The sequence below is a fragment of the Phaseolus vulgaris genome, chromosome 11 (genome assembly GCF_000499845.2).
Source record: "Phaseolus vulgaris cultivar G19833 chromosome 11, P. vulgaris v2.0, whole genome shotgun sequence".
In the NCBI taxonomy this organism is placed as follows: Eukaryota; Viridiplantae; Streptophyta; class Magnoliopsida; order Fabales; family Fabaceae; genus Phaseolus; species Phaseolus vulgaris.
The window spans coordinates 8,484,434-8,512,013 of record NC_023749.2 but is presented as its reverse complement, the minus strand read 5'-3'; the positions used below and the strand labels follow the sequence as shown (position 1 = coordinate 8,512,013).

At 28.2% G+C, this 27,580-nt stretch overlaps 3 protein-coding genes across 3 annotated transcripts; 2 read left to right on the top strand and 1 right to left on the bottom strand.

Annotated features, from left to right (window-relative positions):
* The first annotated feature begins 5,252 nt into the window (after positions 1-5,252).
* LOC137833503 (cyclin-dependent kinases regulatory subunit 1-like) lies at positions 5,253-6,004 on the top strand. Its single transcript, XM_068641849.1, has 3 exons — positions 5,253-5,305; positions 5,395-5,455; positions 5,831-6,004. The coding sequence occupies exons 1-3, from the start codon at positions 5,253-5,255 to the stop codon at positions 6,002-6,004; spliced, it is 288 nt and encodes a 95-aa protein (XP_068497950.1).
* Positions 6,005-12,111: 6,107 nt separating this feature from the next.
* Positions 12,112-17,311, top strand: LOC137820914 (aspartic proteinase 36-like). The gene is made up of 10 exons (XM_068625252.1): positions 12,112-12,727; positions 13,015-13,144; positions 13,285-13,535; positions 13,732-13,959; positions 14,843-15,005; positions 15,153-15,229; positions 15,350-15,446; positions 15,838-15,904; positions 16,262-16,333; positions 16,895-17,311. The coding sequence occupies exons 1-10, from the start codon at positions 12,504-12,506 to the stop codon at positions 17,053-17,055; spliced, it is 1,470 nt and encodes a 489-aa protein (XP_068481353.1). The 5' UTR covers positions 12,112-12,503; the 3' UTR covers positions 17,056-17,311.
* Positions 17,312-18,359: 1,048 nt separating this feature from the next.
* LOC137817934 (protein argonaute 5) lies at positions 18,360-24,313 on the bottom strand. Its single transcript, XM_068621161.1, has 22 exons — positions 23,471-24,313; positions 23,113-23,336; positions 22,846-23,001; positions 22,625-22,758; positions 22,431-22,537; positions 22,124-22,227; positions 21,743-21,881; positions 21,520-21,636; positions 21,343-21,450; positions 21,187-21,258; positions 20,865-20,987; positions 20,633-20,780; positions 20,438-20,559; positions 20,208-20,345; positions 19,994-20,136; positions 19,855-19,917; positions 19,700-19,763; positions 19,335-19,470; positions 19,175-19,248; positions 18,978-19,072; positions 18,862-18,893; positions 18,360-18,763 (listed from the first exon to the last, which is right to left on the bottom strand). The coding sequence occupies exons 1-22, from the start codon at positions 23,987-23,989 to the stop codon at positions 18,594-18,596; spliced, it is 2,988 nt and encodes a 995-aa protein (XP_068477262.1). The 5' UTR covers positions 23,990-24,313; the 3' UTR covers positions 18,360-18,593.
* Between the last annotated feature and the right edge of the window lie 3,267 nt (positions 24,314-27,580).

Sequence of the window (27,580 nt, the reverse complement as noted above, 5' to 3'; positions counted from 1 at the left end):
ATAAATGATCAGGATATTATAATATAATGGTTACATAAAAAAATCATTTTTAAAAAAAGTTATTGAGGGTGGCACATCAATAAAATATACATTTTTCTTAATACATATATATTCAACATATTTAAATAAAATTTTCGTATTGTGACGGTTTATTGTGTGGCATTGATTATTTCTCCAAAAAAATATATTATTAAAATGTTCAGTTGAATGTGAAATTTATTATTTATGTTAGTTTTATTATATTCGTTATTTTCTTTAAACATTGTTTAAGTTTCATGGTTTGAATTTAATGAGAGAAACTTAACCGTTTAAATCCACTGAAATCGGGTTTCAAAATAATAGAAAGCAACTATTATGTCAATATAATAATAACTCAAAATTGAGAAGTAAAATAGGGCTCAATTCCCTCACCATTTACATCTTTATTTTCCTATCTAGCACCCTTTTGTTTTTATTTTCCTATCTAGCACCCTTTTGTTTTTATTTTCCTATCTAGCACCCTTTTGTTTTTATTTCCCTATCTAGCACTCTTTTATTTTTTATTTCCCTATCTAGCACTATTTTAAAAATAAATAAATAAATAATAAATTATTATTTTTTTAATAATTTTAATTTTGAATGCATTAAAAAATAAATATTTTTAATGTTTAAAATAATTAGAAATATAATTAATGAATAAATAAATGAGTTTTTACAAAAAAAAGTAATAAATTAAAAATGTTTAGTTTAAAATTTTTTTTTTTTAAAATGAATAAAATAAAAAATTAAACTCTACAACAACATAAAAGTTGAATCTATAAACATAAATTAGTATTTATTTTTATTATTATTGCTGATGTAATCATATTAATTTCAAGTAAAAAAAATACATGACATATTTATAAAAAAAAAACAAAGTCAATTAGTATTAATTAATAGTGGACACATAAATAATATTGAAGTGTTTACCTAAATGCAAAATTCTAAAAAAAAACTAATACAAATGTTACACTTAATGCTTAAAAATGAGATCAAAAAAATAAGTATAGTAAATAAAAACAGCAACAATAAAATAAAAACAAAAAATAGATATAAATAAAGAATGACAGAAAAAAAAAACAACTAAAAACATAAAAGATATAAAATAAAGGCAAAACAAAATAAGATAAAGATAAAAGATATAAAAAAAATTCAAACAAATCAAAACAAGATAAATATAATAGATATAAGACGATACTAAATAAGTATATGTTGATCATAAAAAGGAAAATAAATGAGAGATGATCAGTAATTTAATATGTTTCTAGTTATTATTATTTTTTCTGCCATTCTTCATTTATTTCTATTTATGTTTTTATTCATTAATTATATTTCTAACTATTTTAAATACTAAAAATATATTTTTTTAATGCATTCAAAATTAAAATTATAAAAAAAATTACTGGTTGTGCAATTCTCGTCATTAATTATGTTTCATTTTGCACAAACTATTTAATGTACCACTGAAGAAAATATCAAATGAATGATCATCTTTTATTTATTTTCTTTTTTATGATCAACATATTCATCTTTTATTTATTTTCCATGATCAACATATACTTATTTAATATCGCCTTATATCTATTATATTTATCTTGTTTTGATTTATTTGATTTTTTTTTATATCTTTTATCTTTATCTTATTTTGTTTTTCCTTTATTTTATACCTTTTATGTTTTTAGTTATTATTATTTTTTCTGCAATCTTTATTTATTTATTTATGGTTTTTGTTTTTATTTTATTGTTGTTGTTTTTATTTTCTAGACTTATTTATTTTTGCATTTTTTCTTCTCATTTTTAAGCATTAAGTGTAACATTTGTATTAGTTTTTTTTAGAATTTTGCATTTAGGTAAACACTTCAATATTATTTATGTGTCCACTATTAATTAATACTAATTGACTTTGGTTTTTTTTTATAAATATGTCCTGTATTTTTTACTTGAAATTAACATGATTACATCATCAATAATAATAAAAATAAATACTAATGTATGTTTATAGATTCAACTTTTATGTTGTTGTAGAGTTTAATTTTTTATTTTCTTCATTTAAAAAAAAATAATTTTAAACTAAACATTTTTAATTTATTACTTTTTTGTTTTTATTTTGTAAAAACTCATTTATTTATTCATTAATTATATTTCTAATTATTTTAAACATTAAAAATATTTATTTTTTAATGCTTTAAGTGTAGCATTTGCATTAGCTTTTTTTTAGAATTTTGCATTTAGGGTAGACACTTCAATATTATTTATGTGTTCACTATTCATTAATACTAATTGACTTTGGTTTTTTAATAATTATGTCCTGTATTTTTTACTTGAAATTAACATGATTATATCATTAATAATAATAAAAATAAATACTAATTTATGTTTATAGATTCAACTTTTATGTTGGTGTATAGTTTAATTTTTTATTTTCTTCATTTAAAAAAAATAATTTTAAACTAAACATTTTTAATTTATTACTTTTTTATTTTTATTTTGTAAAAATTCATTTATTTATTCATTAATTATATTTCTAATTATTTTATACATTAAAAATATTTATTTTTTAATGCATTCAAAAATTAAAATTATTAAAAAAATAATAATTTATTATTTATTTATTTATTTTTAAAATGGTGCTAGATAGGGAAATAAAAAATAAAAGAGTGCTAGATAGGGAAATAAAAACAAAAGGGTGCTAGATAGGGAAATAAAAACAAAAGGGTGTTAGATAGGGAAATAAAGATATAAATGGTGCTAGATAGGGAATTGAGCCGTAAAATAGTTCAATTAAAAGGAAAAGAAAAAAAAAACTAATTTTAGTAATAAAGATAAGTGACAAAAAAATATTTTAACTTGTTTTTATTCATTACTAATAAATGAAAAACTTAATCCATTTAATATGCAGATAAATGCATATAATAAATTATTATCGCATAAAAATAATGAAAAAATGTTTATCTTTTTATTTTGATAAATAACAATACTAAAATGTTTATGTTGCTATGAAATGTACTTAATTAAATAACTATATAATGTACAAATAACGGAAAAAACCTTATTTATTGATTTTGAAAAATATTAATAATAAATGTTTGTATTATTTTTATAAAATTTATTATCAAATAAAGTTTCATATGTATCTCATTAAATAATAAAGAATACGTAACTACACTTAACAAATGGAGTTCACAACAAATTACAATATAACCAAAAATAGTACAAATATCATGTTACTACGATTTCTGTTTTTGTTATTAAGAAGAAATTAATATATGATTTTACAGGAGATGGGTGCTTGTAAATTAAATATTAATAATTAGAATTTAATTTAGTATATTTATTTGTATAAACCTTCGATTATGTATTTGATGCAAATGATATTTAATTTTTAAGAAATATACACCCTATTGAAAGAAACTGCTTTAGAAATAAGTTTAAATAAATTTTAATGTTTACTAACTTGCTGACTTGATGTTGACGAGTGTATAAAGGTTTTAAAATGAATTCATAATTTATTTTAACTAAAGGAAAGTCAATAGAAGATATATTAGGTAATAAAAAACTAATAAATACTTTCATAAAGTTATTTTTTATAAACAGCAAAGATTTCACTAATTATAGCGAATTGCGAGTATTTTTATATTAAAAAGAATTACATATTTAAAATTATTTGTTAATTTCCCTTAAAATTAAGTGATTAATTATTAAGTACACACTATTTTTATAGACTAAATACACACTCTCTATATTATATAACAATTATCTTGTTTTTACAAGTTAAATTATCACTAGACAGAATAAATTAAACAATTTATTTCTTCTATAATTTTAACTTCATTAAGTGAATGATTTAGAAATAAGAACTTTTTATGTGTAAATATATCAAACACACTAGGTTGACTAATTACTTACGAAACTTCAACTTTTATTTGATATAGTATTTAGCCAAGACATGACCAATGTAATTTAAATTAAATTAATATTAGTTAAGCATATTAAAAGAATAATAAAATAAATTTATTGTGTATATTGAATAGATAGAATTATATTTATATAGAAAAATAAACATGTTATAAATGTTTTCATTTACAAGTCATCATTTTTTCCTTTAAAGACACTTTAATGTGCAAGAGGAGGAAGAAGAACATAAATTGTCTTTGACTTAAACTTCTGAACGATGTGAGACTATATTCGCATAACAACATCCCTATGATTAATCACCACATTCGAAGTACTGTCAATTTTAGAAGTCAATGCTCCTTCACGATTTTGTTCTTAAAAGAAGTCTCAATAAATTAAAATATATATATATATATATATATATATATATATATATAAACTATCATTTACCTTATCTCTAAAAGACGTGGAACTATATTCGTAATATATCACAACAACTTTAATTTCTTTCGAGACAAACATTGCTAAAATAATTTATTCCAGATAAAATATATATCAAAATTTGCAGTTGACAGTTTTCTACAGACTGGTAAAATCTAAGGTGACATTTAATTACAATGGGCTGATGCTGCAAGAAGTATTGAAAAATGGAGCATTCATATCACTCAGTGCTACTATGGTACTAACATCATATAAAAGAAACAACCAAACATTTACCCACTTTCCACAAGATAATACTATAAATTATATTTATTGAAAGGATTGTTTGTAATTGTGTGTATTGTACACACGATAGTCTTATTCAATGAAGACATAAAATAATAAGGAACAAAATCAATAATTAAAAATGGAAAACATCTGCTAAGATAATCCCTATGTACCTACTATGTATACATACACACATATGTATATGCATAGTATAAAAGAGAACAATAGAATGAAATCACATACCAATCTTTCTAATTTAAAGTGTGATAAGGAAAATTAGTCAACAAATCTGTATCATATATGTCATCTAATTAGAAAAATCAGTTCAGCATATTTGCAATTACTTCATGCAAATAATTGTCTTAGTCAATAACATAGAATCTCAATACGTTTAGATCTCCAATAATAAATGAAGATGAACTCAAGCTGTTTTCTCTGTAAATATTGTCACCAATGCACAATTTGTACATTATATAATACATATAACTCTCACTTCTCAGGTAACTACTATAATGTAAAATATCTTACTTCCATTTATTTTCCCTTTTGATTTCTGTTATTTTCGATTATTCAATTGTTCATTTGAAACTTTTGTTAGCAGTTTGAATTGAGCAAAGTTGCAATTATTTGGGATGGAGGAAATCTCATATTCTGATAAGTACTTCGATGATGCTTATGAATATAGGTATACAAACCATTATTCTATTTTATTTGCTTCATTTTCTCTCTGATTAAATTAATTTTATGGAATTTTTTTTATAATTTATTCTTCAGACATGTGATTCTGCCTCCTGAAATCGCCAAGCTTCTTCCCAAAAATCGACTTCTCTCTGAAGTAAGTAATTACTTTTTCTTTTTTACATATATAAAAAAAAAATACGATTTTGGTCTTAATCTTTTGAAATGCTATTTTTAAAAGTGATATGTTTTTACTCTTTTACTAGAAACTAAATGCATAACCAAAAGGGTATTAGTTGGTTAACTAGTTTGTATAAGTTATGGTAAGTTTTCTGATATTCAAGTTCAAGTCCTGATTATGAATAAAAAAAATTAAGAACATATGTTTCTTAATAAACGTTGAAATAAAAATATATTAAATATATGTTCTTTTTATCTTGTGTTTCAATTTTAATTCATTAAAATAATATTACATGAATAATACTTTAAATACGATAATTAATCTTAATAATATTATTGAATAATGTTACAGAAAGAGTACAGGGCGATTGGGGTTCGGCAGAGCCGTGGGTGGGTTCATTACGCAATTCATCGACCTGAGCCACAAATACTCCTTTTCAGGAGGCCTTTGAATTATCAGGCCCAACAGGAAAACAAGGCCCAAGATCAGGCCCAGGACCAAACTGTTATACAAATCTCAGAATAGCAGAAAGTTGTTTGAAAATCATTTCTAATTTTTGTTTTTCGAGGAAAATCGACAAAAGACTGTTATGTGTCCTAGAATAAGGTTTTGGTTTGGTTGCTGGAAAACACACTTTTATGTATGTTTTATTCCAAAGATATTGTATTAATAATACACACAAATCTCAAGTGATACACAAATTTGAGAAGATAATATAGCTTTTATCCCAATTTATTGTTTTTAAATATCACCTTTAATATTATAAAAAAAAATGACAGTATAAAATATAAAAAAAACCCATAAATTTCAAGAGTTGAAAACTTAATTTACACTACAAGAAAATCATTAAATAGAAACTAATTTCAAAGATAAAAAATAATTAGTAACTAGTTTATAATATTGATAAATAGTTTTTAAATTGGTATTTAATTAACTACCAATGTTTTAACTACCAATTATTTATATTATAAATTTGATAGCAAAAATCTTGGTTGTTAATTAGAATTTAAAAACTATTTATCAACAATAGAAACTAATTTAAAAATCAATAATTTTTTTAGTTTCTAAAATAAATGGTCTTTAATTTAATCACTATACCAACTAATTAATTTTTTTCTCTAAAATTGGTTTTTATTTAATGATTTTCTTGTAGTATTAATTAAAATATATCTATATGTAAAGAATTTTTACATTACTGTTTGACTTATTGGTAACATGATTGACTTTTATAATTATTTATACATTATGATTGTAAATATTTTACTCAATGAACCACTAGAAATCTTTGTTGTATTAAAGTAAGTAAGAAACTAACTAAATTTCCAACCACCAAACTAAAGTTTTGCCCTTTAACTTTATGACTTGGGATAGGATAGGAGGGAAAGAAGTGAAGAAAAAAAAAAGTGGTGGAGTCTTACAAAGATGACCCTCTATAGACCCTACTCACTAAAGAATAATAAAGATAATATTTTAATTTTTAATAAAACAATAAAAGAAAGGTTTCGTTTATGACCAAAAAGTTCAAAGCGAAGTAGAGTACCAAGTGTCCATGAATATTCAAAAGTGAAAAATAAAAAAATGATGAATGTGTTTGAAGAGGCACACTAGGTTTCCTGGTTCATGATTCAAATATTCAAACTGTAAAAATGTGATGAACCATTATGATGTTGATATAAAGGGAAAGGGATAAAGATATTCCAAAGCCAGGTTTCTGGTGCCTTCTATAAAACCATTGGTGTTGATGTAATTATGAGTAAAATATTGTTACGGAACTTCAAATTTTAAAATGAATAATATTTTGAATTTGATGATGATTTAATAGGATAAAAGTAAATAGAAAATATTATATTTTTATCCTATACACAACTCATCATATTTTTGGTATAAACTTTTTATTATGCTATTTTCATTTTGTATATATTGTCTCTCTAATAGTTTCCACAAGGTAGAATTAGGAAAATGTCAACCAATTCCAGTTGGAATGAATTGGAGTGAAAAAGTTGTGGTAGGAGAATTTTGATAAAGATGTCGAATAATTGATTGGAGGAGGAGAACGAAGTAATTACATTAAATTAGTCTTAGATTTTTTATGCCTAAGTGATAGTCAATCTTCAAATATTTGGTGTGTTCTTAAGATTTTGGATTGACAACAATATGAAAAGTATTTTGGTTATCACAAAATAAAATCGTAAGTTTAGAACAAATTATTTGAAGATCATGTAACAAATAAAAAAATCATTCAAGTTTATAACTGATAGATGCAAGTGTATGATACTTAACATGTTTTGTTTCTTCATTTTTTATAAGATTAAAGAAATTTTAAAAAAATATCCAATAATTAAGTAACAAGAATCAAGACAAATTATAAATGAACATCATTAAAACCAAGTATTCGAAGAGGAAAATCTTATGAGGAAAAAGTTCATTCTTCGAATTTCTAAAACTTTATCTATTTTAGAAACCAATTGACTAATTTCTATTTTTATAATAATATAAAAACTATATTTATTATATTATAATATTACATTTTTCTATCTCATTTTAATATATTTCTTATTTTATTTTATACATTTTTCTCTATCTTTTTTATCATAGAGCACAAATCTCTACAATATACATAGTGGGATATGAAAAAGATGGATATTGTAAAATTTAAGTTATTTAAATGGAACATTCATTATTTATAATATTCATTGTGAAATCATTGGGAAAGGAGATTGCATATCAATCTTTAGTAGTAAAAAATTAAAACAATCCTTTTTTGGGATATGAATTAAAATAATCATCATCGGAATCCATTCAAATCTTTATAGCATGCATATATCTAGAAAACATTATCCTAACTATAAGAGCAAGATAATATATATTAATGATTATTTATTTATTTATTTATTTATAGTTAGTTTATTCACAAATATCTTTAAACCGATCATATGGTTTTTAATTCAAACTACATATCTTCCTCTATTTTGATCTCTTGATCAAAAAAATTAAATATAGAATCAATTATTTATTTACAAATTAACTATTAACTATGACCAAATCAACATAAAACATTGGACATTAATTATATTATCTTAAGTTTTAGAAAGTCCTAAGAAAACAAGGTTGCAATAAGTTGGTTGAATCATAATAAACTTTTAGCACTAAGTTTGAAAAGATAAATATCTTATGAGATAAATAATTGTGTCTTCCAATGATAGTAGTTTGGAACAAGTTAAAAGCCAATTATTTTAATTAGTAATGAAAGACAAGTGTCGACGCATAAGTAAAAGCAATTTACCTTTCCTTGGAAAACAAAAGCAATTTACCTTTCCTTGGAAAACAAAAGCAATTTACCTGGAGATTTGTGTCAACTTTGAAAATTAAGATGACTTAATCATTAAGCTTAGATATGTAAAATACAAATATTATTTTTATAATTTATTTTTAAAATTTAATCCATCTTCAAGACATTGTTCATCTAAATATTAAGAATAATAAGTCAAAACATAATAAAAAAATATGTTAGTATTTCACATAAAAAAATATACACTGATAATATTAAATGTCCTATTTTTAAAAAATAAAAATAAAAGCCTTTCAACTTAAATATGTGATTAATATATACATTGTAGTTGTTAAAAGTTCTATATGTATTATGGACTTATTCATTTTTCTCTTTGAGAAAAATGTTAATAACAAATATAGTCATTAATATGAGTGTAACTAGACTATATAATATGTTAAAAAATTTAGATTTAGTAAATCAAATTATATTGTATAAAATTATTCTTCTAAGAAGTTTGTTATATAATTTATTTATTTATTTTATCATGTATTTCAGAATACATTGAATTAGAATTAAAGAAGATAAAAGTATTATTTATGAATGTATAAGTATCATTGTTATCTTATAATTATTAAAAATATTTATTTTGAAATAGTTTTTTCAGTAAGTGGTAGTTATATTTAAATTAATCAACTTCATAATTGAATTGCTAAATAAAAACAAGATACAATTAAATCAATTGAATTTAGTCAGATAATTATATTAAACTCGTTTTAGTACCTATAGTTTTTATGAAAATATTCAAAAAATTATTTTGAAACTATTTTTCTCGTGTTATTTATCTTTTAAGATAATGTTTTTATGAAAAATATGAATAACATTAATTAATTTGATAAAATTAAGTGTTTATTTAAAAAACATCTATGCTTATTAATTAGAATATAGTTTAATTCATTTAAATATTTATATGAGATGTTAATAACTAGGAGTATTGTTTGTAATGTAATTGTCAAAGAATAAAGAAGAATATTAGGGATATGTGAAGAGGACAAAAAGGAGTGGAAGGTGAAAGAATGAAAAATGGGTGAAATGTTTTGTTTTAAGAAAGTTTCAATCCAAGTTCAGATTATTTATATTTTGTACATCTTTTATTAGATATTATTTTCTCTTTTCAACTTAAACACAATTATCTTACTTAGCTTAAATATATAAAAAAAACACATATAAATTGATTAAAGTTTAAATATATATGAATCTTAATTATTTTTTTAATCTATTTCACACACATGTATTATAATATAGAAATAAGTTCTTACATTACTTTTAACAACAACAAAATTGTCGTATTAATTGTTCTAATATATATATATATATTATTGGTGTTTTTACTCCTTAAGTATTTGATTGAATGATTATCCATAGTGGTTTAGTTTTATAAGATATATTTTTTTCTAATTTGAATCACATTAAACTCCATGATGCAACTAGAATTTGATACATATATTATTTGTTAAGCCATATTAAAAACACTATATAAGTTTATTAAAGGTATACATAAAATTAGCCCATAAACTATTACACTAATAATTGGAGAATATGATATGATCTACTAAACTTAAGATTTAACTTTCTTGAATTAATAGTTCTTCCTACATTCATGACTGATATAACTCTCATAAACACATGGTCAATGTTCCAAACTCCAAAAATCGTCTTTTGTGATCAACGTAACATAAAAGATTTATACATTTCTTTCAATAAAAAATATCATTAGGAGTCATATCAATACTAGCATGATAATTGTACTTATAGGTGAACTCCATCAAGGACAACACTTCATCCCATCTTTGCAAATGATGTAATAAACAATTTTTTTTTTAAAAATCCCGCGATCAAGTCATACTTGCAAATTATCCATTTATTTAGGGATAATATGTAGAACTAAATATGAACTTGGTCCTAATAACTTTTTGTAAAGTTGTCAAAACCTACAAGTAAACCTAAGATCTTAGTAAAAAAACAATGTTAGAAGATATATCATGAAGTCCCACTGTCTCCTTGATGTAAAGTTGAATCAACTTCTCTATTGAGATCATCTAGCTAACTAGAAAAAAGTGAGCACGCTTTATTAACTTGTTCTCTTCATTGATTGTGGAAAATAGGTAACAAAATTCATAACAAGCTTATTCCATTTCCACTCAAGTATCTCCAATTGTTGGAGCATACCACTAGATTTCTAATGCTTAATTTTTTTGACCGGTCAAACAAGATGATACATATCGTGTCACATATCTCTTTTTGTTTGATAAACAAAAACTTTTAATCTTGAAATATCTAATTTATTGAATGGATGTATATTAAGTTTACTAAAATGTCATTTTTCCACCATTTGTCCTAAGATTAAAGTCATTAGTTATTCCAATAAAATTATTAAATACGACAAGTATCACCATATGATTCTATGACAACTTCCACATAAGTCTATATAATATTAATCAAGTCCAACTTATTTATTATTAGAACAAACATTATCTTCTCACTTATGACATTTGCTACCATATTAGTCTTGCTAGTATGATATATTCATTAAACTCGTACTCCTTCAATACATGCTTAACTTCTTATGATTATACGTCTATTCATACTTTTATGATAATTTAATATATCAAATTTAATACTATAAAGATAACACCTATATATTTTAATAATAAACACCATTGCAACTTACTCAAAGTCATAAGTGTAATAAGTACTCGAGTCATAAGTATAAACTGTTGTCTAACACATCCAAATATTTAAGAAAGCATCAAATAATATTTACTTAGAAACAAATATAAACTTAGTGAATTTCCTCTTTGATCATATTTTTCTATCTTCAAAAACATTTTTATCCTTGTTTCTTTGTTAAATCTTCTCTTGTTCTCTATTTTTTTTTTTAAATCTTTCAAATCTGGTTCCGAAATATGAAGATTTTTATTATCTGGGATTAAATTTTGAATATATTTTACGAATTCAAAATATGAAACACATCTCATTAGATATTCCTCCATAAAGTAAGTCTAGCTGGCAATTAGATAAAAACGATATTTATTCTTTTTTCAGTTATTAACTTTTATTAAAAAATTAAGTAAAAACCATTTATTAGAATCTCTACAAACACTTTTTTTTACTATAACCCAAAATATTTTTTTAAGGACTCTAAGTCTTTTAGTTTAAGAAAATTTAAAAATAAAATTCACTGCATCACTTTTTTTCTTCTTCATATTTTCATTCTTCTTTTTTTATTTTCATTTAGCCTGTTCTTTTTTCCTGGGTTAAAACATGGTTTGCTTTGTATCATGGTTATGAAAAAATGTCCTTTAATGTTCTGTTTTTTTTGTACGAAAATTTAGAACATATAATATAACAGAGTAATAAAAAAATTCCCCATGTATATTTTTTTTAATGGTGGAGGAAGAAGGTGAAGTATATTAAAAAGATGAATGTAGCGGTGGTGCCGTAAATGTTATAGCTTCATAAATAAAAATGGTAGTAACTATACGTAATCCATTATGTTGTGTTATGTGAACCAAATTTGCAACCTGCAACTTGCAGGTTCGTTCAGGTGACAACTCTCTCTCTCATCACGATCATGAAGAACAGAAGCACCAACAATTTTTGCGCTGTGTTGCTTTTTGTTCTCATATTCCATTAGTATAACTGTCTCAAATCCGTTTCGCTTTCCCTTCTTTTACACTTTCCAACCGACACTAAATGGAAGTGGTGGCCGCCGTTTTTCTGTTCGCCGCCGCTCTTCTGTCGGTGGGGGAGGGGTCGCCGGTGACTCTGACGCTGGAAAGAGCATTTCCTTCGAATCATGGCGTGGAGTTGAATCAGCTCAGAGCGAGGGACAGCCTCAGACATCGTAGAATGTTGCAGTCTACTAACTATGTTGTAGATTTCCCTGTCAAAGGCACCTTCGATCCCTCACAAGTCGGGTAATTCTATCACCCCTTTTTCAGTTTTGCTTATTTATTTATTTTTTGGATCAATTTCTCTCATGGGTGTCTTCAAATTTCGTATCTTGGTGCTTAAATTAGAAATGAAAAATTGAGTGGTTTGGTGATGTGTGATGGCTCTCAATTCTGAACTTTTTTATGTTTTTGAATTTCTCTCCTCGCAATTCCAATCTTGTTGTTTTTGTTATATGTTTTGTGATCTCAATTCAATGTTTTATTTTTTGGAATAAAATGCAACAAAATAATTTTTTTGGCTTTTTCCACAGGCTTTACTATACCAAGGTAAAAATGGGTACTCCTCCAAGGGAATTTTATGTGCAGATTGACACTGGGAGTGATGTTCTCTGGGTTAGTTGTGGGTCCTGCAATGGTTGTCCTCAGACAAGTGGGCTGCAAGTAAGTTTAATTTCCCTGTTCCTTATTTGTTAGTTAGTTGATTCAGTTCAGTACACAGTTCTTATGACACTATAACAATGTACTTTTGGGATTTGTGAATAATACTGATTGAATATCATCTTTGCCGGATTTGGTTGCAGATTCAGCTCAATTACTTTGACCCTAGGAGTTCATCAACATCTTCATTGATCTCTTGTTCAGACCGGAGGTGCAAGAACGGAGTACAGTCCTCCGATGCAAGCTGTTCCGGTCAGAACAACCAGTGCACTTATACGTTCCAGTACGGAGATGGCAGTGGGACATCAGGCTATTATGTGTCAGACTTGATGCATTTTGCTAGTATTTTTGAGGGATCCTTGACAACAAATTCTTCGGCATCTGTAGTTTTTGGGTAAGCTATCACGAATTTGAAATAGCCGATCTCATGTAGTGGGATAAGACTGTTGTTATTGTTGTATTGTGAGTCTGAGAAATGGCTCAAAATAGCATTCATATGTTTCAATAAGCACCCCACCCTCATCTCCCCTTTTGAATTTGTTGGTTTAAGCTTGTTAGGCATTGTCTTATGATGTTGTACTGTGGAACAGTTGTAGCATCCAGCAGACTGGGGACTTAACAAAGTCTGATAGAGCAGTTGATGGGATATTTGGATTTGGGCAACAAGGCATGTCTGTCATTTCCCAACTCTCATCGCAAGGAATTGCACCAAGAGTGTTCTCTCATTGCTTAAAAGGAGATAATAGTGGTGGGGGTGTCTTGGTTCTTGGTGAAATTGTGGAGCCAAACATAGTTTATACTCCACTTGTTCCATCACAGTACGTTTATTCATTTGTTAGAACTTAGAGTACATGCTACATTTCAATTTCTTTATGCCAATTTTTTATTTGTGGTTTTTTCATGTGCTATATACATGCTGTTTCATAGATTCAGTGAACTTCAACATGGTATTTATCCTTTAGATTATCTATTTGACTTGGAGATTGAAATTTGTTGTCAAGTGTTGACTTCTGTTGATTTTTTGTATGGAATGAAAAAAGTTGATAAGTTGATGGAGCTTCTTGTGTTTGTTCTTAGGAGCCTAATAAAACAAATAAGTAAAATCAATTTATAATATCTAGCACACTATATGTTGTGAAAATGTTCACCCGAAAATAGGAATTTGGCGCTTTGATGGTTTGTCTGCACCAATTAACGGCTCTAGAACTATGAGACGGATGGAATGTTTTCAATATTTGCAATGTACTTGAGTGCCTGCTCTCGGAAAGGTCAAAGAATTTTCATTCAGGGGTTACTGGTTGGTCAAGTGGTCCTATTTATTTATACTTTATACAAATGGTTAGGCCTCCAAAACATTGAAATCAGTCATCAAAACACAGAAGGAAAACATGTTCCATCATGAATCAGAGTCATTTACTTCTTGTTTAAGGTGGTACTCTCAAATTTATTCTACTTGTTTTAATAGATGTGATTTGGTGCAAGTGCTTTTATTTATTTACTAAGATTTTAAAGATAAATATTTACTGAGGCTTAATTTTGGATTTTACAACTCTATCATGGTTATTGCCTTTCCCTTTTACCAAAAATTTGCACTCACTGTTACAAAAGTTGAATAAGAATTTTAAAATTCAAATGTATCGCAATAGACAGTTTATTTGTGAAAACTGGTTCGACTTACTGCTTCCTTGGCAAATATTTCAGGCCTCATTACAATTTATATCTGCAGAGCATCTCTGTCAATGGCCAGCCTTTGCAAATTGACCCTGCAGTTTTTGCTACATCAAACAACAGAGGTACCATTGTTGATTCTGGAACAACTTTGTCCTACCTTGCAGAAGAGGCTTATACAACCTTTGTGAATGCGGTGAGTTATGTTAGGTAATTTCTTTTCATCCAATTGATTAATAATAGATGATGCTTTGATTCTTCATATGTGATTAGCAATAGTGGCATTATTTTTTCTCTTTAGGAAATTTTTCAATAATTAACAGCAACATTATTGTTGATGCAGATTACAGCAGCTATTCCACAATCTGTACGTAGTGTTCTTTCTAGGGGAAATCAGTGTTACTTAATAACCAGCTCCAGGTTAAGTTGACCTGTTCATATATATTTTGTTGATTTTAAGCGTTCTTCTTTTCATGTTTGGATAAAACTAGAAAATTTTGACACTGTTTATCTATCTCTTTCTGTCTATACTTTATTTAGCAATGTTGACATTTTTCCACAAGTAAGTCTGAACTTCGCTGGTGGTGCATCTCTGGTTTTAAGACCACTGGACTACCTTATTCAACAGAATTATATTGTAAGTATTCAAGCTTTAATTTACTCTTATTCAATTTTTTAAGGAATAATACCTGATTACATGATTTGCAAAGATATCAATAGATCTAAGTATTCAATAATTTGTAGTGGCATAGCAAAATTATTTTGTACTTTTGCTATATTTGTTTAAATATTATCATTTTCATGCCTTGCTTGCTCCCTTCTGGGTAAGGGTGGGTGTGGAAAAGAAAACTCCATGCTTCTTATAATTATTTCTGCAACTGAACTTTTATCACTGGGAAATTTAGGAAACATCTCAGAGCTAATATTCAGTTATTTTTCATATGCATGTTATCATTATACTCTCTGTCGTTTGTCTATTGTGCATGTTTTCTCACTCGTACAAGGGTATTAATTAAACTGTGTTGCAGGGTGAGGGTTCAGTTTGGTGTATTGGCTTTCAGAAAATCCCGGGTGAAAGTGTAACTATTCTAGGAGGTATAATACTAGTTTGGAAACTTTAGTTCATATATGCATGTTGTATTTTGGTGTTATAAGCATGCATAAAACAAATTAATAATGTCACTGTAGTTAAAATAGCAATAGTTAGATCTTAAAGCTTATATTTTGAAAGAAAATAAATCCTATATTAAGTAATTTTGGTATGCCCACAAATAGTATAGAATCAAAACAGAAATCCTTATACTTTTGCTTATTGTGGGGCTGAGATACTAGAACTAGTATGTTGTATATGTCTGACAGAATATCAACTCAAAAGTGTTCTTGTTTATAAATTGTTCATGATCAAGTAACTAGCATGTATGATACTGACAACATTGCACTCTTTTGCCTCAGATCTCGTATTAAAAGACAAAATTTTTGTCTATGATCTTGCTGGTCAACGCATTGGATGGGTTAATTATGACTGTAAGTTTCACCTACACTTCATTGCAGACACATAGCAAAGGACATGTGTAAATAAGTATTAAGATGTTAACTTTATAAAATCGGCATAAAAGTGAGGTTGGCACCCCATTTACATGTATGAAATATTCTTATCTCTAGTCAAAGTAAACCTAGGATCTCCAGATCTCCAAGAATAAGGATTCTATTTAGTTATGAATCATTAGGCCGGTTGAAGGATAAGACCACTAAAACTCAAATTTTAGACCTACTAGCAAATAATTACTCGTGAATAGTTTTTGTAAATAAATAATTAAGAAAAAGGTCAAACATGTAAGTGTCTTATTTAAAGTAAATGGTTTCTTCAATTTTGTTTTAGATCTTAGGTCACAGTTTTATAAAGCTAAAGAGATCCATATATTAAGAAAAAGAAGGTCTAACGTATAACTGTTATTTAAAGTAAAAAGATCTCTAAAGTTTTGCTATAGGTCTAACTCACCATTGGGTTGTGTTTCATTGTATTTGTATGTCTTGAAGGGTACATCATATTCTAATGCGTTTTACAATGTAAATGAATTCAAATAGGTTCACTGCCTGTGAATGTATCTGCATCAACTGGTAGGGGCAGAAGTGAGTTTGTAGATGCAGGAGAGCTAGGTGGAAGCACTTCTTTATGTGATGGACCTCACACTTTGATAAGGACATTGTTCCTTGCTCTGTTCATGCATATAACACTATTTTTGTAGCATGTGGAATTGGAACATAGTAATCTTTTTCGCCATGTATTTCTCTTGCCGGTATATAATTGGTGCAATCGGCAAGACCACACGTTATTACTTGGATAGTCACTTGTTTGTGTTTTCTGTGCACAATAGGGGTTGTCTGTTTTTATGTGAGTCACTCTTTGTGAGCCATGTCTGTCGGGGTTTTCGCTTTTCTGGTACATAGTATTGTAAATTAACATATGTTTTTTGATTGAATGAAGATACAAGTTATAACACATTCTTGGAGTTTTGACAAACTCGATTTCTGCATATTGGTCAACATAATTTTTTGTTGTAAAATGGCTCATTGAATATTATGGAAGCCTTCTTTGGAAAAAATAATAATTCAGATCATGTGGATGTAGCACTTATCAACATAATTATTATTATAAAAAACTAGTCAGAAAAAGTTATGTAGCCGGTCAAATTATGAAAATTACAGAACAGTTTCTATACGCATTTTACAGAATCTCCTGTAAGATGAAACTTGGATTATATGTACCTATAGATATCTACAGCCTCTAAATAAATTACATTAACAATAAAATTCACATGTCATGGATGTGATTCGTAACGATTCCACATAAGCTGTCAACTACAGTATTGCATATTCCGTAACGTCCACGTAAAAACAAGAACTATAATAAAAGCAATCTCAACATATCATTTCACCTTCCATAAATTTTGAGCATATTTGAAATACGTTATTTATTAATTTTTCAGTGAATTAGCTTTTGGTGAAGTATACAAAATTATTTTATGCATATATCAAATCAAATATATTAGCTGTGTAAATAAATTTTACATGTATTTGAATTCAGATCACGTGACCATCAACGCCAATATCTATGTTCTTTAATATTACCATAATTTTATAAGGATTTTGTTTCATAATCGTAACTTGTTTTGAACAGTTTAAATAAATTCAAATGTGACAATCTAAAGTGAAAATATTCGCTCACTCCAAGAAATGTTGGGTTAATCTAGTCTGGTTCACTTTCTGGCTTAGTAAGTTCATTTTGTGTATTGTTTTATGACTTTTCTGATAAGATCGAAAGTTTCGAAATTCATGGTTGTATTTCTCATAATTGTTCTAAAGCTTATTTCTCACTAGTTTGTAATCTTAAAGCATAAAAACATTCGAAGAAGAACATGCACTGCAATCTATTCCTACATTACACATCAATGCAATACATCTAAGAGATTATAAATTAAGAATAGATTTTGCTTCAATCGAACATCAAATTTAAATTTAATTTGAAAACGGAGGTTCAAAATAGACAAAATTCTAAGAAATAAAAACTTTGATTTCAATTTCAACTGTAGGAAAGGCTATCAGTACCAAAAAGCTTTCTTTACATGGCAAAATGAGTAGAAACCCAACAATTATCTGTGTAGCTATATGCTAAATAAAACGCAAGACGCCAGAATGTTTGCAACAAAAAGAGGTGTAAAGATCAAAGATGAGGCAACACCAGAGATCCAACACTGATCTTTCCAAAAAAAAACGTCTTCAGCCTTCAACAGAAAAACATCACGTCCGAGACATTACTTTTCACCGAGGGCAATTTAACCTCAAAGTTGGCAAAACCACCCCTGCCTCCAGATGCAGAACCAGATTCTGATGCATCGCCTTCTATGTAATAGCGCGCACGGAATGCGGCCAAATGAGCATAATACGCGGGAGGAACTACAAACAAAAAAATCAAACAAAAAAATCAACTCAAATGAAAGTGAGGGTGAATGCGTGATCATCAAGATACAGGAAACAAATTTGAAGTATCAAACCTATAGAAACTGATCGAGTACATCTTGCATACCTGAAATAAAAATTCATGTTTCAATCAAACTTGACAAAACTGATACAGTAAAAGCAACAAAATAGTATGGGGGTAGAATTTTACGTATAGCACAAATTATTGGTTAAAATCTGCAACTCATCAGCAGTAAATTTATTTTCATCGAACAATACATGATAATGAGTTGGTCTGCTTGTTCCCTGCAAAATGCAGACAGTACAATCCAAGCAGATAACTTGTCAAACGCCTTGAGAAAAATAAATAACAAAAGTTGAATGCGAGTCTTGAGAGCACTGCATTACCTGAATTCCAGCATGACTATTCAGGTAAAAATCAAACTCCCGGGGATGACATATGGTTGTGTCAACTACAGTCCCTACAAGAGAAAAAGTGCAGAACATTAATGAATTTAGGGGTTAACATTGAAACTGCAATATAGCCAAATACAGCCGAGATATATACCTGGCATTATATTTCCACTTCTATCTGTACTATCACGAGCTCTGTGATCCGCAGGGAACAACCGAGTATGGTGCCTCTTCTGAACCACCACAAAAGTAACAGGTGGTAAATAGTCGGCTTGTAACGAGCTACAGGCCTGAAACAAGATGTCAAACTCGTCATGAATAGGTATGGAATAAATCACCTGAGAGAACAGTATATATAGATTAAAAAGTTCATCAACGAGCCCTTATGCATTCCCATGATTTGGCAAAAAGAGTATGCTCAATAGTTTGATTGAATGTCTCTTTTGTAAATTGATGTGGTTGTTATAAAGCATGCTGTTTATCTTCTCTTCAAAAACAAGTCTCCCATATCCAACATACCCGTCTTATGGCATCCATCTCATAAAGTAGCACTTGATTAAATTGGCCCTCGCTCACACCATCTCTGTTGAGAACAAATTGAAACTGGAAAATAAGTTATATACATTATAAGAACCTAATATACAAGTGTCCCATTAAGTTCAATCAAACCCAACCTGTAGAATATAATCCTTTCTGGCTTTCGATTAGTTGAATTCCGGAAAGCACGAAACAAATCCCTAAAGAGAAAGATTCAACAAATATCAATAGGGTTTGCTCCACAAAAGTTGCATTAGCAACACCAATCAACGGTACCTGATAATTCCTGAATGTACAACTCCCTTCACCGGATCTTCACGTTCAATGAAAAGATCTTGAATAATTTCTTCCCGATGTTTCTGAGCAGAAACAACTCCTTTATACCTTGTTACGTAAGGCCAATCCATTGATGCCACTACCTACACCAACATTCAACAATTATTGACACCCAGTAATACATCAACAAAAAGGACCAAAAATGGGGGCTTACTGCAGCAATAGAAGGACTAGAGTCCTCCCCTGGTTGGGGATGTGTTACATCTGCACCAAAGATGATTGTTGGTGTATCGGAGACATGAGGTATTCTATTCGCAAATGCATCATTCAATATCGTGTTCGTACCACCAACCTATATAATCACAACAAAGACACGTTTACAATTTAAAAGAAACAAAAGGTATATATATAGCTTAAGCAAGGTTTTTAGTGAATAACTTCAACCTTCACATTTATCTTGAGGGATAGATTTTCAAGATATTGCTTGTTCATTTTCGTCACTTGATTAGGCTGACAACACTGAGATACTATTCCTAACTCAGTTTCACAGATGCGCTTAATTTTCCCTGTCAGAACAAAACGATTAAACATGATAAAGCCACATTAAGAGTATTCTGTCTGAAAATAGAAATCACTCACCATACGACCCCTTGACATCAGGTAAAATAATGATCAACAATTGAAGTCCTCCGGCCTCCATACAGCGCTTATGGAGGTTCTTAAGAGCATTCTCTATTTGACCACTTGGAGCTGTTGTTATAGGCACTACAGGAGTTCCTTTAAAACGCTGGCATAAAAATACACACATAAAGAATACTCAACAATCTTGCCATTAGATAATCATAGTAACAAACTGTACAAACTACCATACCATTCCCTTGCTGTTACACATTTCAACTAAATTCTGACAAAGTTGAAATGGAAGATCTCTGAATATTCTTCCAGATAAGTTGAGGCAAGTCCAATATTCAACCGTACCGCCAATAATCACTTTCTACAAAATATTACAAGTGGTTACATCCTGTTTTCTGATCCAGCAAATGATTATAATATAACTCGGTATACAATACTTAATTGGCATCAAATTTACTTATAATAATTCCCTGTGTATAATTGAACAATGTATAAAATTAGCCATATCTAAGGTAAGGTACATGATGTAACACCAAACAAGGAATTATTCACAGATTTACCTTATTAATCATATTCCACTGACCCATCCTTGGTTGAACCTGTGACTCGCCACCTGATCCATGGTATTTAAGCTGCAGTAATAAAATTAAATATTTTAAAACAAAAAGAATTGGCCAAAATGTGTCAAGTATAATCATATATAACCATATTTATACCATAGGGGGAGGCAAGACACGAGCATCAAGCAATATTGGTTCCTCCCTGACTCGAATTTGAAAGTCCCGAGCAAATTGGTCAGTACTGAAATTGCTCTGCTTGACAACCTGTCAAAACAGAGAAAACTTACTAAAGGAAAAGAACTAAGACATGCCAATTCATTACGAAGTAGGTACCTGTCTGATGGAGTTCTCCCTATCATGAGGACGCTGACAAGTTGCCTTTAAAAGAGCAGTTACTTGACCCTCATTCAGTTTCTTGGTATATCTCTGTCCAGCCACGATTGTACAAAGCTACAATATAAAACAAGTACACTAAACCAAGTTAAGTCTCAGCAAAAATATTCTATACATACTCTTTACATATACAGATAAAAGATGGAGTGAAGCCGAGATGAACCTCCATAGGCAAAAAAATTGGTTTGGTGTCGGAACCAGCTTGAAGAGCAGGAAGCTGTGTATACTGCAAAGAAATATTATATTTCTCTTGGAAATACTGAACAACTGAGGATTTTGTTCCATTGTCATCAAGAGTAAACCTAAACATACAAATAACGAAATCAAAGACTTCAGTAAGTTAAGTAATGAAACGGACTAAATGAACTAAATGAGAATGATTTACACATAAAACATTTTACCATTAAAACAGGCATAACTTATTAAGGAAAAGAAGGGCAACAACTAAATACATAACACAAAAAGGCTACTTTTTGACATTTTCTTCTCCATTTAATAATGTAAATGTAATTGAAAAACAACAACCACAGAAAAAGTTCCTTACATTAAGCCTCTGAGGGGTTCTTTTGTGACAGCAGAGACTTTGTAACGTCTGATATTCTGTCCATGATTAACCTGTACCTTGACTCCTCTCAGAGCTCTCTTAATCTGTAGATTAGAGAGCGAAAGACAAACACTATTTATAAGTTAATTATATAGATTTCAATATGCCCAGAGTGAAAATTAACCAAACCATCTCAACAAAAAATTGTTAACAGCAGCATATACAGAAAAATAAGCATTACTGTGCATTCATAAGCAAAATATAACTCAATAAAAACAAACAACCAAACAATCTTTCAGTACAATACCTTAACTCGATCCTGATCATGCAAAGGCCCTTGAGGATCGAGTCTAAAATGCTTCAAAATGAAATCAAGGACAGGAATAGCCTCATAAAATGCTCTCGCCGACACATCTGCGTCAAAAGAATGATCACTTATCAAATTTGATCAGTTGTCAAACGCTGTGTTATTCACGACAATCAGAATATACCCAGCATTACCAATATTAAGAGACAGGCCCATCTGAGTTGGGCGAAGACTCTGGTAATACCCTCGCCAAAATTCAGTCCCACTGCCCAAAGGTCCTTTAGGTCCCAATGCAGGAGAAAAAAAGGATCTCCCAACCACATCAAACCTTCATTTAAAACAAAAACAACTAAGTCAGAAAATTCAAATCAAAATTAAACCAATCAAAAAACAATAAACAAAAAAAAAAACTAACTTTTCAGAAGGTGTAGCCCGCAGAACAACATCAAGCGCCTGAATAGTTTCCTGTGGACAGTCCAACTGACTGCGACCAAGAAACTGAATAAGGTGATGAAGGTCAGTCTTCGTAGCAAATCGAATAGAGACCCTAAACTCCCGTTCACGCTTTTTTCTATGCCAATAGAAATAAACAAAACATAAGATTTTAAAATTATATTTATGTTTAAATTTATGTAAACAATAACAATTATTACCTTTATAATAATTTTAAAAAAAAACACACCTGGCAGATGTAGGAGTGGCAGAAGACCCTGGTTCATCCTCATCCCCCAGCTTGACCTTAAAATCCTTAGATTCGAATGGCAAAGGTCCAGATGTAAAAAGACTTTTTCTTCCATCATACGCCGGCAAGCGATTTGCTAAGATAGATTGGCGGTGGGCTTGGACCAACAAGCCGATAACATCTCTGGAAATCTTCTTTGAAGTGATCTCCGGAGTGATCGTTACCTAATCACACAATGAACTCACTCAAACACATATCTCACTTCACTCTCAACCGCATGAGCAACAGAAAATAGTAACATGCAACCAAAAAATTAAAACTGAAATAAAACAGAATAAATGCGATTCAATTAACTAACATCGTAGTGATAAATATCTATCTGCGGAACTTGCACTGGAAAATGATTCGCGCGCACTTGGATCTTCTTTCCCGCTCTTCCTATTCCTGGCCGGTCCGGGAATCGCACAGCCTTTGACGACGACGGTGCCGACGACGACGATGCCGACGAAGCCAATGTCAGTTGCTTCTCGAGCGTCGAACTAAGAGATTCTGCCGCCAGAGACTGCGCGGACGTAGCAACCGCTGCCGCTGATCCAGAAACTGGCGCCGGCGAGACTTGAACCGTCGGAGGGAGGGATGGACCAGGCGCCGCCGATGCAGGGACGGCTGCCACAGCACGGGGAGGAGCGGCAGTGGAAGGAGCCGGAGAAACAGCAGATGAAGTGTGCGCAGGAGAAGCAGAGTATGCTGTTTGAGCGGAATGTTCACCGCGGCCGCGACCGCGACCACGACCACGGCCCCGGCCTCCGGCAGCGGGAGAAGGAGCCGTGGAGTGCGGCGGACGGTTAGAATCGGATTGGTTTCCTCGACGAGACATTCTGCGAGTGAGAGGTTTCAGAGAAACGGTTGGAGTGTGGTCGTGATCGAGTTGAGAAAATAGAAAAGTGGCGTTTGAAGGCACTCTTTAAGTAGGAAACGTGCTTCTGCCTGAATTGCACTGCATTGCAGGGAAGGTAACCGTTTGGGAAGGAATGAAGAATGCAGGAAGAGAGAATAGCAACTGGTAATTTTCAAAACTCCCCTTTTCTTTTCTCAATAACTATCTTCAAAGAACCCCTTATGGTTTTTATAAAATCTGAAATTACAAATCAAAACGAAAAAATTTCTTTCCTCATTTCAATATTTTTATTTATTTTTTCACAGGAAACTGACTTGACTCGGTTGTATTTAAAGAAAAAACAAATATATTAATTAATTATGTGTTTAAAATAAACGGCAGAGTTTAATTTTTTTGCTAATATAACTATGCTTGGAATAGCATGCGAGTTTAGTAGGTTAGAGAAAATAGTAAAATAATAATCATTTCTAAGATTAAACTAAAGAAATAAATGATATAAAATTTAATATATACTGTTTTAATTAATGCTACAGTTTTGTATTTATTATCATTCAAGAGTCCAGTAAAAAAATATTAATACAGAGTTTTCTACATTAATCATTGCAGTAAAAATATTAAACAAGTGTTAATGTTTTTAATCATTCCTCCTCACTGAATACTAAAATTTTAATGAAAGTAGGATAATACCTTGACTCTCTTTCACGTATGTATAAGATTTATTTTTTAATAATCGTAACTTTGAACCAAAAAACATTCTCTATCCAAATTTAATTTATTATATTAGAAATATATACAGACAGATATGATATTTACATTTGTTGATATTAAAAAACTATATTAAAATAATGTGATGAAGCACTGAAAATAAATAAATACAAAAATGATTGTTTCCGGACAGATGTTTAAAATAATGGATTATGTGGTTCCAATCAGAGAGTAACACGGTTTTAAATTAATTAATTTCCAAACTTAAATTAAAATCTCTCAAAATAACATTGTTTACATTAATGTTTTATTTAAATTAGAAAATAAATTTGAGATATTTGAAAAGAAATTGTTAATAAAGTGAAATTGTTGGGAAAATTTATAAAAGATTGTGTAATATTATGGGTATGATTGAATTTTTTAAAATAATAAAAATATAAGTTTATAAATTTATTTTTATATTTTAAAATTGTTGAATAAATAAAATTATTTATTTATTTATGGATAATAAATATTTTTAATTAAAATATTATTTTCATACAAATTATTTGTCAAGAAAAACATTATTTTAATTGGTTAACGAGTTTATTATTATGAAATATAATTATTTATAGATTAAAGTATTATTAGTTGTAAAATATATATATTTATAAGATTCATGATTTTTGTATACAATATTTAAAATTACTAAAAATATTTCTTTTATGTTTCTATAAAATTATTTGTTAATTAAAAAACATTATTGTAATTAATTAACGAGTTTATTATTATTAAACAAAATTATTATAGATTGTAATATTATTAATTGTAAAAATTTGTATTTATGGAAACGTCAAATTTCCTCGCTTGGAACTGTATAAACAAAAACTGCCTAAAAGTATTCAAAATGAATTTTTATCATTTTATAAGTAACTTTTAAGTTGTGTTTAAACTTTAAATACTTCTTACAATATGGTTTTAGAAAATCTTACACTTTTAAAAAATAAAACATTAAAAAACTTAAATTGTATGTATATTAACTTTTAGAAATATAGAACTAAATTTTGAAAATTTGTGACGAAAGAAATATGATGATGATCTTCCCATACTTCATTCGATAGCCAAAAAAGACAAATTTTCGGATAAATTGTACTTTTGTAGATTTTTTCCTTTTCTTTTAAAAAGTTTTATATTAGTTATTATTATTATTATGAAATTTAACATTCTTAAATAAACTCACATCTGAAATAATAATAATTATTTGTTATTATATAAATATAATAATATTAAAAATAAATATAAAAGAATAAACTAAAACTCATATATCAATCATCTTAAAGAGAGTTAAATTTTTGCATACTTCAATATAAATAATAAAAAATATACAAAATTTTGAATGAATTGAACTTTCGTATATACTTTTCTTTTTTATAAAAAGTTTTATTTTAATTATTATAAAACTTGATATCTCAATTATGCTGATATTTTAAATAACAATAATTATTTATCGATAATTTTTTTTATTAAATATATATATATATAAAACAAGATTAAAATTCATATTAAAAAAACAATACATAGATAATTTATATTTATTGATAAAGTAATTTAAGAAAAAAAATTAGATAAAAATCTATTATACTAATAAAAGTATTTTTTATAATAAAACCTAAGTTAATAAATCTAAGTAGATACATTTTCTTTACAAAAATTTGAGAAAAAATATACTTTTATATTATATTTATGTAAATATACAATTGTTAAAATTACATATTTTGTGGGGTTTAAATAAACAATTAATAAACTATTTTAAATTATTCTAATTAGAAAATGATATCTATATATGCTCATATTTTTATAATATTAAAATAGTATAATATAATTTTAAAAATTAGAATGTTACTCAATTATTTTTAATTAAGGAAATACAACATTGTTTTGGAATAAAAGAAGAGATTATTCAAAATCAAATTATTTTACTGTAATAAAATATATTAAATGTATTCATAAAAAATTATATCCTTTACATAAAGAACTATTCAAGATATAAATAATATTACATATTATTTAAATTTATAACAACAAAGTAAAAATTAAACTCCACGCGCAGAAGTTTTTTGGTTAGACACGTTTCGCCAATACAGCGCGAGTAGCTTGTAACTTCCAAAGGAGGCGCGTGAAGAACGTGGAAAACCACTGAGTGATCATTCCTGCGTGCTGCAGAGGCGGCGTTTCAGAATACAGACCTGATTCTCCCACTTCCTGTCAAGGTCGACCGGTTTATAAATATTAATGGACCGTACAATTTTTTAATGTATTTTAATAATATATTATAATAATTATATATATATATATATATATATATTTCAATTTAATGTTTTTTCCATCATATTAGTATTTATTAAATCCATCTATCAAATTTTCATTTCATGTATATATATTATTTTTTTTGTCTTTTTTTCACAAATTGACGGTTATATATATATATATATTTTTTTTTTTTTAATATAACGGTTGGAATTCCAAAGAAATTTCATACGGTTCTAGGATATTCCGCGTTCCGTACAACTTCAATTTTCGGTCACTGACTTAAACTTTTCAGTAGTGAAGAGCCTTATAGGGAAATAATTTACTTTTTCTGTTTCATTAACTATATCCTTTTTCTCTCTATCTTTTCACTTTCCACCAAAGAGAAGACCAAGGGACAAAATGTTTCCTAATTTATTTTATTTCGAATTATTTTAAATAATACTCTAACCGTTTCTTCTATTTTTCAGTTCAAATTATTGTAGAAAAATTGCATAAAAAAAGGATTAAAATGAGAAAGCAAGAAGAATATAAAAGTTTACATTTTCAATCTTGGAATATTTTTTTCTCATTTTGTTA

Coding starts and splice junctions, on each gene's coding strand:
- LOC137820914 (XM_068625252.1), top strand. CDS start 12,504: ATGGAAGTGGTGGCCGCCGTTTTTCTGTTCGCCGCCGCTCTTCTGTCG. Junction 15,447..15,837: donor TTATTCAACAGAATTATATT/GTAAGTATTCAA, acceptor ACTGTGTTGCAG/GGTGAGGGTTCAGTTTGGTG. Junction 15,905..16,261: donor AAGTGTAACTATTCTAGGAG/GTATAATACTAG, acceptor CTTTTGCCTCAG/ATCTCGTATTAAAAGACAAA.
- LOC137833503 (XM_068641849.1), top strand. CDS start 5,253: ATGGAGGAAATCTCATATTCTGATAAGTACTTCGATGATGCTTATGAA. Junction 5,306..5,394: donor GATGATGCTTATGAATATAG/GTATACAAACCA, acceptor TTTATTCTTCAG/ACATGTGATTCTGCCTCCTG. Junction 5,456..5,830: donor AAAATCGACTTCTCTCTGAA/GTAAGTAATTAC, acceptor ATAATGTTACAG/AAAGAGTACAGGGCGATTGG.
- LOC137817934 (XM_068621161.1), bottom strand. CDS start 23,989: ATGTCTCGTCGAGGAAACCAATCCGATTCTAACCGTCCGCCGCACTCC. Junction 23,002..23,112: donor GCCACTCCTACATCTGCCAG/GTGTGTTTTTTT, acceptor CTATTGGCATAG/AAAAAAGCGTGAACGGGAGT. Junction 21,882..22,123: donor GAACCCCTCAGAGGCTTAAT/GTAAGGAACTTT, acceptor TTGTATGTTTAG/GTTTACTCTTGATGACAATG.